General features: G+C 55.7%; 1 protein-coding gene across 2 annotated transcripts; it reads left to right on the top strand.

Annotated features, from left to right (window-relative positions):
• Window positions 1-1,399: 1,399 nt before the first annotated feature.
• On the top strand, window positions 1,400-7,840 carry LOC135978437 (maestro heat-like repeat-containing protein family member 1). Of its 2 annotated transcripts, none has more exons than XM_065579388.1 (4): window positions 1,400-4,748; window positions 5,176-5,281; window positions 5,490-5,585; window positions 5,719-6,243. In XM_065579388.1, exons 1-4 carry the CDS (start codon window positions 4,528-4,530, stop codon window positions 5,836-5,838), a joined length of 543 nt encoding a protein of 180 aa, XP_065435460.1. In that variant the 5' UTR covers window positions 1,400-4,527; the 3' UTR covers window positions 5,839-6,243. The 2 variants fall into 2 exon arrangements, with proteins under 2 accessions (XP_065435460.1, XP_065435459.1); XM_065579387.1 differs by lacking the exon at window positions 5,719-6,243 and adding an exon at window positions 6,272-7,840 and having other exon boundaries at window positions 2,150-4,748.
• The last annotated feature ends 4,803 nt before the right edge of the window (window positions 7,841-12,643 follow it).

Genomic DNA, 12,643 nt, shown 5'->3' with positions numbered 1-12,643 from the left:
CTAGCAGCAGAAAATGTAGCGATTGATAGAGGTTCAGGTCAGAAAGGACCATTATGTGCATCTAGTCGCCCCTCCTGTATAACTCAGGGCTAGAATGTGACCACGTGGTTCCTTCAGCCAACCATAGCATGGGACTGAGTCAGAGCATGTCTTTTGGAACGACATCCACATGCAGGAGAGCCAGCTGGCTACCAGAAAATCTCTCTTCTGCAGTGACGTGGGGTTAAGGGACACGGGGGAAAAGACATGGTGGCTGTGACTAAACTTAGAGCAGCAAGGCCAGGAAAACCAGGGTTAGGTCCCAGGCCTGGCTATCAGATCTGCTGTTTTCTATTCCTGGCTTTGGGACCATGAGCGAGTCTCTGCACCGCTGGGTGCCTCGGTTTCCCCAGCTGTCAAGGAGCTAATCAAGGTTTTGTTTCTTCTCCCCATTTTACAGGGTGGGAAACCGAGACACAGTTGGGACCTGTCTACACTACAGGTCTGTCGTGCGTTTGTAATCTGCTGACCCCCACATGTTGTTCAGAGCCTATGGACAACACAGCTCCTAAAGGTACGTTTGTTCTGTGCTTATCCCCTCTGTACCAGCAGGGCTGGACAGCATTTCTCACTGTGATGTGGGGAGCAGGTCCTGGGTACTAAGGGTCTGAAGAAGCTCTCAAGGACTAATTTTTTAAAATAATTGTTATCAATGAATTGGGAGAAAACATACAATCACTGCGGATAAGATTGAGGGGTGACAAAATACAGGCAGAGTGGTAATTCCTGATGGGGAGAGGGCAGTGATACAGAGCGATCTGGCTCATTCGGCCAGCTGGACCCATTCAAAGAAAACAAGTTTGAGCAGAGCCCAATGCAAGGTCCTATACGTGGCAACAAGGCACGCCGGCCACACCTCCAGAATGGGGACGTGGATCCAGGAAAGCAGTGACTCTGAAAAGGATTTAGGGGCCAGAGTGGAGAAGCCACTCAACATGAGCTCCCAGTGTGATGCTGTGGTGAACAGGGCTAAAGCCATCATTAGACGTAGGAGCAGAGCCGTGAGTAGGATAGGGAGGTGACACAGCAGCAGTGAGACTGCTATTGGAATACTGCCTCCAGTCTTGGTGTCCTCCTTTGAAAAAGATGGTCCTAGAAATTGGAGCTGGGGCAGCAAAGAGCCATGAAATGTTCTGAGGGCTGGAGAAAAATGCCTTCTAGTGAGCTATGGAAAGAGCTCAACCTGTTTAGCTTATCAAAAGAAGATTGAAGGGGACTTCATTGAAGTGTTGAAGTGCCTTAATGGAGAGAAAATACTGGGTATTAAAGGGCTCTCTAGTCTAGCAGAGAAAGGCAGAACAAGACCCAATGGCTGGAAGGTGAAAAGAGACAAATTCCTATGACAAATAAGGCACAAATATTCAACAGCGAGGATGATTGACCACAGGAAGAAGCTACCAAGGAAAGTGGTGGATTCTCCATCTCTTGATGTCATTAATAAAGACTAGATGCCTTTCCGGAATGTGTTTGCCCCAAAAGTAGCTATTGTGGTAGACAGGAGGCCTGTGATATGCAGGGGGTCAGATTAGATGCTCTAACGGTCTCTGCTGCCCATAAAGTCTACTCATTGCTGAGAAACCGAGTGTAGCATTGGGAGCAGCTTGTGATGTTTTACTGTCTAGCCGGCTTGCTTTCTAGAATGAACACTCATTGAGTGGGGTGATCCACAGGGAGTAGCTCAAACCTCCAGAGTGTCAGCCCTGTGGCAGGACATTAGCACTGCAGGGGAGGGGTGTGTGTGGCAGTGACATCACAAAGGCCTTTTGCAGAACCTCAGCCTATTGGCCAAAGGTGCAGGGGAGGTGGTGACCTCACAGAGGGATGCTGACATCAGCCAGGCAGGACAGGGACGCAGGGCCAGGGAAACCTCAGAGACCCCTGTGGCTTTGCTTCAGCAAGTCCCCTTCTCGAGATCTCTCTTTGAGGTCTGAGAGAGTATTTGGGTTCATGTATGTGAGCACCAGGAGGAACCTCTTTTGAGTTTTCTCCTTTCTTTTTCCTGATTTCACTAGAAAACTGACGTCCCTGTTTAGAAGGTAAGAGCTTCCGAGAGGTTTGGAACCTGTTGAGTCTGATGCATCTGGCGCCAGCTGAATTTTAGGCATGGAAAACACTAGCTTAAGGTGGCCAAATTTTATTCCCCACCTGGGATTTTGTCCCTTAGAATCTCTGGGGACATTAAGGTTTGTCCTTTTTGTTTTACCTTTTCCTCCATCCCTCCCTCCTTTCTCTTCATCTCTTACTTCTTTTGTCCTTTCCCCGTTCCCCTCCCACCACCAGGAGGGGTGTGTGTGTGTCGTGGGGGGTGCTCTACAACTCCCATTGTGGGAGGTCCACCGAAAAATGTGGCGTTGAAATAGTGCTCAGACAGTGATCCCCAGCGGTGACCTGGGCCATCCTTTGGGCTCTCTGGTGAGAACCCTCATCCCCCCGCCCCTCGGTCTCTACCCTGATTGGCTGAGCAGGGGGTTATTGACAGGGAGGAGACTCAGGTCCCTGTTGTTTTCTTTTAAGAACAAGTAAATAGTCATAACCAGTCATATGTTCAACAAATTTTGCTGCTTCTCTGCAGTTCATTATTTTCTCTACCATTCCAGTTCTCCTAAAATACTTGCTGAATAATTACTATGAACTCTTGCTGGTCTGGAACTCACTTGAGAACACTTTATTCAGGTCATTCAATGTCTGAAATTCAAGATCCGATGGTTAGTTTGAAAATCAGGGCTCTTGGGTCCTATTCCCAACTCTGCCACGGACTGGCTGTGTGACCTAAGACAAGTCAATTCTCCTTTCTCAGCCTTAGCTTCTCCCTCTTTCAAGTAGGGATAACAATCCGCTCCTACCTACCTCCCGACAGGTGGAGGATGGGGATCTATTGGAGAGTGTCACTAGGAGCAGTGCATAAGATGAGGTGTCCTATCACGTTTACTCAGATCAGATTAGGACATAATAGAATGGCTGAAATAGTCTATTTTATTTGTATTTTATTATGTTGCAATTGTTAAGAGCAGCAACTACTTAGCTCAGACTGAAACATCTCATCTAATTTTTGAGATCTAAGTGTCTCTTCTTTGTGTAGCTCAAACCTCCAAAGTGTCTGCCCTGTGGCAGGACATTAGCACTGCAGGGGAGCAGTGGGTGTGGCAGTGACATCACAAAGGCGTTTTGCAGGATCTCAGCCTATTGGTCAAAGGTGCTGGGGAGGTGGTGACCTCACAGAGAGATGCTGACATCAGCCAGGCAGGACAGGGGCGCAGTGCCAGGGAAACCTCAAAGTCCCCTGTAGCTTTGCTTCAGCAAGTCTCCTTCTCGAGGTCTCTCTTTGAGGACTGAGAGAGTATTAAGGGTCACGTACGTGAGCGCCAGGAGGAACCTCTTTTGAGTTTTCTCTTTTCTTTTTCCTGATTTTACTAGAAAACAGACGTCCCTGTTTAGAAGGTAAGAGCCTCCGAGAGGTTTGGAACCTGTTGAGTCTGATGCATCTGGCGCCAGCTGAATTCTAGGCATGGAAAACACTAGCTTAAGGTGGTCGAATTTTATTCCCCACCTGGGATTTTGTCCCTTAGAATCACTGGGGACATTAGGGTTTGTCCTTTTTGTTTTACCTTTTCCTCCATCCCTCCCTCCTTTCTCTTCATCTCTTACGTCTTCTGTCCTTTCCTCTGTTCCCCTCCCACCACCAGGAGGACTCTGTGTGTGTGTCGTGGGGGGTGCTCTGCAGTGGGAACAGGGACAATTCTCCAACTTTGGGCAGTCGAGAGCCTGGGTGAGATAAGGGGCGTTAAAGCCCTTTGTAAAGGAGAAAGGGGAGTTTCACGGTGTTGAGCACCAAGGAATTCTAAACTTTGCTAAAACATCTAGTCTGCAGAAACCAGAAATGGTTGGGGCCACATTGTAACCATTGTCTTTTTTAAAGCCCATTGAGGGATGTGAGTCCCACCCTTTTAGGTATCTGGGGTGCTGGGAGAAGAGAAGAGGTGCCTGTCTCCATTTTATGGCCTCAACAAACTACGTGCTGTGCCCCAGTTCTCGTCAGAGATCCCTGAAAAAGAACGTCTTCCCATCCATTAACATACCTGGAAAGATACTGGAACTCCTTATTAAACAATCAGTTTGTCAGCACCTACAGGACAATTTGGTTCTTAGGACTAGTGAGCATGGACTTGTCAAGAACAAATCATTCCAAACAAATCCTAGCTCCTTCTTTGGCAGGGTTACGGGCCTAGTGGAGGTGGGTAAACAGTAGATGTGATCCATCTTGGTGTTAATAAGGACATTCTCACAAACAAACTAGGGAGATGTGGTCTAGATGCAATTAGTATAATATGTGTGCACAGATGGTTGAAAGCCCGTACTCCAACAGCCCAGAACCAAACACTCCTCCTCCTGGGCAGTGTGCTCTGACCTCTAATGGTCAGATGCTGCTTAGCACTGTCAGAGCAGCTTTTGCTGGGGGATTCTCCCAGCACTTTCCAATAGTGGGAAAGTATGAAATCCCCATTTGACTGCTGGGGACAGAGCCTAGAGCGGGGAGCAACTTGCCCAAAGTCCCACAGGTCAATAGGAAACCAGCAATGTCCAGTGTGGCCCGAATCTCACACGCTCCTTTGTCTCCTTTGGGTCTCACAGGAGCTCATTGAGGAGCTGCCTGATAACTCTCCACCCGGCGCCGTCCTCGCTAACTCCCTGATTGCTGTGGGCAACCTCAGGTACCGAGACCCTCCGGCCCGGTTCCCCTAACCCCAGTGCTGCTCAGGCCCAGGGCTGGGAGTCACTGCCCCTCCCACTCCCACTCCCAGGTCACCGCCCAAGGGTGGCTCCTCTGGCAGAGGTGCGGGGAAGGGTCACTCTCTCCTGGCTGGGCTGTTCTTTTCACTCCAGTAACATTGCAACGGCTTTGGGGAGAGGCTCACTCCCAGGATCAGATACAGGAGGGGCAGCAGGGTGCAGGGAACAGGTGCTATTCCTGCCCTGCCACTGTCTGTCTGAGAAACCTTGGCCTTGTCATTCCCTGGCTCGGTGCCTCAGTTTCCCTTCTTGCCAGCCTGTGCCTATTTCCCTGCAGTTTAACCTGCGTGTTGGTGCCAGTCCCATCCCCGCACTGCACAGTCTAATACCGGCTCCTCTCTCTTCCAGCACCATGACACCTGCTGTGGAGCCAGAGCTGGAGACCCACCTCCTTCGAGCTGCCCTGCACGCCGTCTTCACCCTGGGCATGGAGAAGGACACCGCCCAAGTGCAGGTAGATCAGCTAAAGTCATGGATTGAAGAGCCAGCTGTCATCCTGCCATGAGTCCTTGCTAATTGCCTGCAGTGGGATGTGAAGGAGAGAGGCCAGGATATGTGTTTGGGGGTCACACCAGTGCTTCCCAGAGACCCCACTTCCCATCCTGTGGCAAGTTTAGCCCCAGTTTCCCTAACTCTGACCCATGGCTCTCCCTTGCTTTCAGGATCTGCCTAGGGTCTTGCCAGACCTCCTGGACGCCATGCTGGGGAACCTGCTGGCAGAGTCCCCAGACAGCGACAGGCTCCAGTACATCTTGGAGGTGAGCCCGATGAGAGGGGTGGGGGCAATTTTACCTTCACTCTTAGATCCATTTTCCAGTCTGTCCTCCTAGCCGGGCCCCCAGTGGGCATCCTTGGTCAGGGCAGTCAGTGCAATGCCTCCTTTCCCCACAGCACATTAACTACTGGATCGTGTCCAGGGTGCCGCGAGAGAGAGCCAGGGCCGTTAAGAGCAGCACGGCCCTGCTCAGATTCACCATCACCCTCCCTGAGTTTGACGTACGTGATCTCTGACCCCAGCTTCCTGACTCCAGGGGTAGGTGATCTGGCTCTGACGGGCTGTAGGATCTGCTGCTGCAGGGGCTGTGGGTTAGGAGTGTTCCTCTTGGGAAGGCAGAGTCAGAGCAGAGAGTGAGCCTGGCTTGAGTCAAGTTCTTCTTGTCCTAGTTAAGTGGTGACTCTGGGCTTTTAAGGGGACTGTGCTCCAGGTTCATGCCTCCCTGTCATCCTGGAGCAGCTGGGGAAGCAAGTCCTCATGGAGGGCCCTGTCCACAGCCCTGTGCTGCAGGCTTCCTTGGGGGCAGAGGAAATTAAGGGTCTGGCTCTAGCTCCTATCCTCTAGCATCTCCTGCAGAGGGGCTGAGGGGAAGGAGAGTCCTGGCCCGGGGGGACTGGGAGCTAACAGGAAAATGCTGATGGAGTCCCCTCTCCCTCTCCCGTCCATTAGAACTCAGCGGAATTCCCCAGGATGGGTCACCACATGGCACAGCTGGCTCTGTCCGTCAGTGACCCAGCCAAGGACATCAGCCGGCAGGCCAGGGATGGGGTTTACCGGCTCTACCAGCTGCTGCTGCACCAGAGGGATAAGGAACCCAGCTGGGAAATGGCACCCGCTAGAAGAGTGAGACTGGGACCCCAGCCAATTTCTCTCAGACTGACCCCGGCTGGAGGATGAGTCTCTCTATCTCTTTCTGTGTTCCACACCACGCCCTGCAATTCTGTTGGGCCAGGCACGCAGCGAGGACTCTGCCCACTGTGCAGCCACCAATGGGATTGGAAGGACACAAGCCCTGCAACCAGAAGGACAAATGTGTGTGTCTCTCTCTCCCTGTCACCTACTCCCTCCTGGGGGAAACCCAGCAGCTGATGGGGGAAAAGTTGAGCAGCTGCATTAGACTCAGGAGATTGGGGCGGGGCCCAGGCCTCATTCCCATCCTGTGGCCATTCGCTGGCCTGGCACAAGGAGCCTGGTGGGGAATGAAAGGGAGAGCAGGTGCTCCTGGGAAGGGAGATGAATTCACCTCCATGAGCAGGAGCGAGCCAGCTTGTCTCCGGAGCAGCTCCACCCAGCTCGTTAGCCAGGTTAATTAATGACAAGCTTTGCCTCATCCCAGACTTATGTTCTTAGGACAGGGTGCTATCACTCTTGGGAAGGGCAGGAGAGTCCCCCAAGTGCCCTCTGCGAGACTCTCCTGTCCCACAGGGCCGCACCCAATTCCTAGTGGTCTGGTGTCTGTGTCACCCGAGCCACCATCCAGAGTTGCTCCCATCACTGGCAGCCTGGGAGGCCAAGGACTGACGGGTGATGGCGTCTGACCAGGCAAGGCTGAGGCACATGGGCAGGGGACGCTTGTCCTGCTGCTGGCAAGGCTGGACCCCTTCTGGAGAGAACAGGAGGATTCAGTCAGCAGTAGGGTTACCATGTCTAATAAATAAAAAAAGAGGACCCTCCATGGGCCCTGGCCCCGCCCATTTCCCCACCCCTAGCCCCGCCTCAACTCCACCCCTTCCCCGCCCTAACTCAGCCCCCTCCTTCCTCCCACTCCCAGCCATGGGGAAAGGGCTGCCCCAGCGCTACCGGCTTCACGGTTTGCCGGGCAGCCCCCAGACCCTGCGCCCCCGGCCGGCGCTTCCCCAGCGCAGCTGGAGCCCGGGAAGGGAAGTGCCTGGCCCGTGGCTCGGGGTCCGGAGGCAGGGGGGGCTGCCCGAAGCCAGTAGCGCTGGCTCGGGCAGCTCGGCTCTTAAAGTCTGAGAGGGGAGGAGCGGAGCAGCTCAGCTGGAGCCCGGGAAGGGAAGTGCCTGGCCAGCGGCTGGGGGTCCGGAGGCAGGGGGGGCTGCCCGAAGCCGGTAGCGCTGGCTCGGGCAGCTCGGCTCTTAAAGTCTGAGAGGGGAGGAGCAGAGCAGAGCAGCCGCGGGAGGGGAAGTGCCCGGCCGGCATTTTCCCGGACATGTTTGGCTTTTCGGCAATTCCCCCCGGACGGGCGTTTGATTGCCGAAAAGCAGGACATGTCCGGGAAAAACCGGACGTATGGTAACCCTAGTCAGCAGGGGCTGCCGATCCGTCCCATTCACCAGGGCTGCCATCCTGCGGCTTCAGCATTAGTGGCTGGGGTGACTTGGGGAAAGGTCTCAACCTCCCCACATCCCACTTCACTGCTGCCAGAATCCCTCCTGCTCCCCCCGCTACAGTCCCCTCCCTACCCAACCTGGGTGGGGCTGGATGAGAGGGGTCTGAGAACTTGAGCTGTGGATTGGAGGTGGAACAGCTGTCAGGGGCACTGAGGGGGAAGTGGCAGGAGCTCCCCGTACAAGGAGGGGGGTTGCCACTGGAGGTCACTAGGAAGGACAACAAGACTCCATCGTGGGGGTCAGGAGGGGGAATCCATCCCTCAGAGGTGGGCAGGGGCTGGGTGGAAATGCTGCTGGTTCCAGGGGCCGTTAATCCCCCCTGATTCCTCGGAGGCGTCTGAGTCTCAGACAGGTTCTCGTTCCCTTGCAGCAGGAGGACGTCACGGCCAATGTGATGCGCCAGCTCCGTATCATGCGGCACTTGCGCCAGGTTCCCGAGGCGCTGCAGGGCCTGTGCCTCTGAGGCCACCAGCAACTCCCGCTCCCTGCTGCAGGTACTGCTCTGGCTCTCTGTAAATGGGGAGCTAGTGGAAGGGGAAATGGAGCCCCCTGGCACTCACAGAAACCCTCTCCCCTCTCTGTGGAGCAGGGTCCTTTCCTCTGCCCCCAAATTCCTTCATCTGGGACAGGAGCTCTTTCCCTCACACCCATTCCCCTCTCCCCTTTCCTTGATCTACCCCCATCCCATTCCCCCTGCGCCCAGGCAGAGCTCTGCCTGCCCCATATGGTGCAGAAAGGCCTGTGATATGCAGGGGGTCAGATTAGATGCTCTAACGGTCTCTTCTGCCCATAAAGTCTACTCATTTCTGAGAAACCGAGTGTAGCATTGGGAGCAGCCTCTGCTGTTTTACTGTCTAGCCGGCTTGCTTCCTAGAATGAACACTCATTGAGCGGGGTGATCCACAGAGAGTAGCTCTGTGACATACTGGTGGAGCCCCCCAGCCACCTCCACCTTGCCTGCCTCATGGGGGTTTGTGTCAGAGGACACCTTCTCCTTCTCCTTTCTTTCTAACTTCTTAGGGCCCTGGCCCCTCGTTCAGCCACTCAGCAATTTCCTAAGCAGGCCGTGTCTTTTGATGTGGCCTGCTTCTCTGCCCCCAAAACAAAGAACTCTTGCTCCCATCTTGGCCTTAGGCCACGCTTGTACACTTTCTCATGCCCTTCTCCCTGGGCTAACCTTCTCAGCACAGCCCAGGCATGCTCTCCTTCTCTGCTCTTTTTGTCCATGGGCATAGCAGATCCTGGGTTGATTTCCCTTTGCAGGATCTCTCACAGGTATTGCTGCTGCTGCATCTGTAGCTCCACCTGCACTTCCTTCTGCGTCTGTTGGTTTTCTAGGAGCTGCAGGAGAAACCCCTAGATCTGTTTTGGCTGCTTAGCCAGTCCCTGGAACTGAAGTGGGAAATCCAGCGACCAGCTTGGTCCCTTGATACACCTGCTTGGGGGAGGGATAGCTCAGTGGTTTGAGCATTGGCCTGCTACACCCGGGGTTGTGAGCTCTATCCTTGAGGGGGCCATTTAGGGATCAGGGGAAAAAACTGTCTGGGGATTGGTTCTGCTTTTAGCAGGGGGTTGGACTAGATGACCTCCGGAGGTCCCTTCCAACCCTGATATTCTATGATTCCTTCAGCAACCAAGACTTCCCTCACGGATCACAGGGGGAACTCAATCCTGCCAACTATGCTAATCATAAATTAATCTACTCATCGTTAGGTGCCCCCCGGCGGCCAGGCATGGCATCACAGCCCTCTCGCTGGGCTAGCATCCCCCATCCATGGTCGCTCCAGCACCACGGCAGTTTCTCTGCCTGGTAACTCCGGCCAGGTCACCACCTTTAGTCCACCCTTCTGGGGCCCAGCTTGCCTCACACTAAAAGTTCAAAGAGGTCTTTCCACAGACAGAAGTCCTTCTGCCATCGCTGGGGCACTTGCTCAGCCTGTAGCCCCCTTGCTGGGCTTGGGAACCCTCTCCAGGTGCGTGTACGCCGCCTCCTCTGGGGCCGGTAGGGGAACCCAGTCCCACCCTGACATTGATAGCAGCCCAGGGCCCTGGACCCAACAGCTAGGTCTGCTCCTTTCTCTTTGCTGCACTTTTCCAACCTCTCTTCTCAAGTTCCCCTCCAGGCTTTCCTTGCTGCTCTGAACTTCCTACCTCGTTCTCAATCCTGTTGCTACCCCGGTTGGGCTGTATCACCACTGAAGTCTGGCTCTTTAGGGGGGCGGATATGGTGCCTCTCAGTTCGGGCTCATTCTGTAATCAGCTTTCTGTGAGTGCCAGGGGGCTCCATTTCCCCTTCCACTAGCTCCCAATTTACAGAGAGCGAGAGCAGTACCTCCAGCAGGGAGCGGGAGTTGCTGGTGGCCTCAGAGGCACAGGCCCTGCAGCGCCTCGGGCACCTGGTGCAAGTGCCGCATGATACGGAGCTGGCGCATCACATTGGCCGTGACGTCCTCCTGCTGCAAGGGAACGAGAACCTGTCTGAGACTCAGACGCCTCCGAGGAATCAGGGGGGATTAACGGCCCCTGGAACCAGCAGCATTTCCACCCAGCCCCTGCCCACCTCTGAGGGATGGATTCCCCCTCCTGACTCCCAGGATGGAGTCTTGTTGTCCTTCCTAGTGACCTCCAGTGGCAACCCCCCTCCTTGTACGGGGAGCTCCTGCCACTTCCCCGTCAGTGCCCCTGACAGCTGTTCCACCTCCAATCCACAGCTCAAGTTCTCAGACCCCTCTCCTCCAGCCCCACCCAGGTTGGGTAGGGAGGGGACTGTAGCGGGGGGGCAGGAGGGATTCTGGCAGCAGTGAAGTGGGATGTGGGGAGGTTGAGACCTTTCCCCAAGTCACCCCAGCCACTAATGCTGAAGCCGCAGGATGGCAGCCCTGGTGAATGGGACGGATCGGCAGCCCCTGCTGACTGAATCCTCCTGTTCTCTCCAGCAGCGCCGGCTTTAGGAAGGACGGGGCCCAAATCGAACATTTTTGGCGGGGCCCCGGCAGGGATGACTAACAAAAAAAATAATGGAAAAAAAAGCCTTTAATTTCTTCCATGTATTATTTACTTTCCATAACTATATAAAAAATAAAATTATATATTCTGTACATTGCATCATATATGCTGTTGATCGGTTATTAATGAGCTCCGTTTCTCGTGTGTGGTCCCCGCCACTCCCTGGGGGTGTGCTAGGGTGACCAGATGTCCTGATTTTATAGGGACAGTCCCGATTTTTGGGTCTTTTTCTTATAGGATCCTATTATCCCCCACCCCCTGTCCCGATTTTTCACACTTGCTGTCTGGTCACCCTAGTGGTGTGCACATGTGTGGGTCCCAGCTGCTCCCTGCCCCCCTCATTGAAGCAGGTGTGCAGGGTTACTGCCCTGGGAACTGCAGGGCACCAGTGGACATGGGGCTGGCTGGAGGCTGGGCAGGGGCTCACTGGAGGTAGGGTCTGGCTGCAGGCAGGGCAAGGGGTGCGGGGCTGGCTGGAGACAGGGGTGTGTGGGGCTGGCTGGCTTTGGGCAGGGCCGCAGGGGGGTGCGGCAGGGGTTGCCTGGAGACAGGGCAGGGGGTGCGGCAGAGGCTGGCTGTGGGCAGGGGGTGCAGGGCTGGCTGCAGGCAGGGCAGGGGGGCGGGGCTGGTGCGGGCAGAACAGGGGTGGCGGGGCTGGAGGTAGGGCAGGGGTGCAGCAGGGGCTGGCTGCGGACAGGGGGTGCAGGGCTGGCTGGAGACGGGGCTGGCTGCGGGCAGGGCAGGCGGTGCGGGGCTGGTGCGGGGACGGGGTGCAGCAGAGGCAGCTTTAAATAGCCCCCGAGTCCCCCGCTATCCCAGGGCTCTGGGGGCTATTTAAAGGGCTCAGGGCTCCCCTGCTTCTACCGCCCCGGCCCTTTAAATAGCCGCGGGAGCCCTGGGGAAGCAGCGGGGCTCCAGTGGCTATTTAAAGGGCCAGGGCGGTAGAGGCAGCGGGAGTCCCAGACTTTTTAAATAGCCCCCAGAGCCCCGCAGCCCTACCCCAGGGCTCCAGCAGTGGGGGTCTGGTGGCAATTTAAAGGGCCTGGGGCTCCGGCCCCTGCTGGGAGCCCTAGGTCCTTTAAATTGCCCCCTGGGGAAGCCGGACCACCCTGGTACAGCGCACTGGCTCTTGCCGGTACACCGTACCGGGGCTTGGGCCTGGGGCCCGATTCAGGGGAATTGGTTGAATTGGCCTAAAGTCGGCCCTGGTGGGGGTATGGCCACAGAGCCGCAGGGAGGGGAACCCTGAGGTGTGGGGGCTGGGTGGGTACTGGGAGTTCCTCCTGAAGGGACGGGGGTTGGCCAAGGTCACTCAGCCCCGGGGTGTGGGAGGGGGACAGGCTGAGGGCACTCAGAGCCCCAGGAAGTGGGGGGGGGCTGAGGGGAGGGACTGGCCAGGGGCACTCAGAGCTCTCGGGGGGGGGCTGTCCGGGAGGAGGGCACTCACAGCCCCAGGAGGTGTGGGGGGAGGAGCACACAGGATTTCAGGAATTCCCTGGCAGTGAAGAGCTGCTGGCGGCAGGGAGGAGCCAGCCGTGACAATCCCCACTTGGGATCCCTGGCTGGACTAGAGGGTATGGGGGCCCGTGGCCAAGCTGCAGCGGAAGGTGACCTGAAGAAAATGCCTCGGCCTCCAGCTAGGAAGGGCCTGGGCCAGACAATGACCCACCACGCAGTGTCCCAG

This window comes from Chrysemys picta, unplaced genomic scaffold (assembly GCF_011386835.1).
Source record: "Chrysemys picta bellii isolate R12L10 unplaced genomic scaffold, ASM1138683v2 scaf263, whole genome shotgun sequence".
Taxonomy (NCBI): domain Eukaryota; kingdom Metazoa; phylum Chordata; order Testudines; family Emydidae; genus Chrysemys; species Chrysemys picta.
This window is presented reverse-complemented; position numbering and strand designations above follow the sequence as displayed.

What these genes read in the sequence shown, in the direction of transcription:
- LOC135978437 (XM_065579387.1), top strand. Translation starts at nt 4,528, where the DNA reads ATGAAATCCCCATTTGACTGCTGGGGACAGAGCCTAGAGCGGGGAGCA. An exon ending in ATTGCTGTGGGCAACCTCAG is followed by an intron (nt 4,749 to 5,175) that starts GTACCGAGACCC and finishes TCTCTCTTCCAG; the next exon opens with CACCATGACACCTGCTGTGG. An exon ending in GGCTCCAGTACATCTTGGAG is followed by an intron (nt 5,586 to 6,271) that starts GTGAGCCCGATG and finishes CCCGTCCATTAG; the next exon opens with AACTCAGCGGAATTCCCCAG.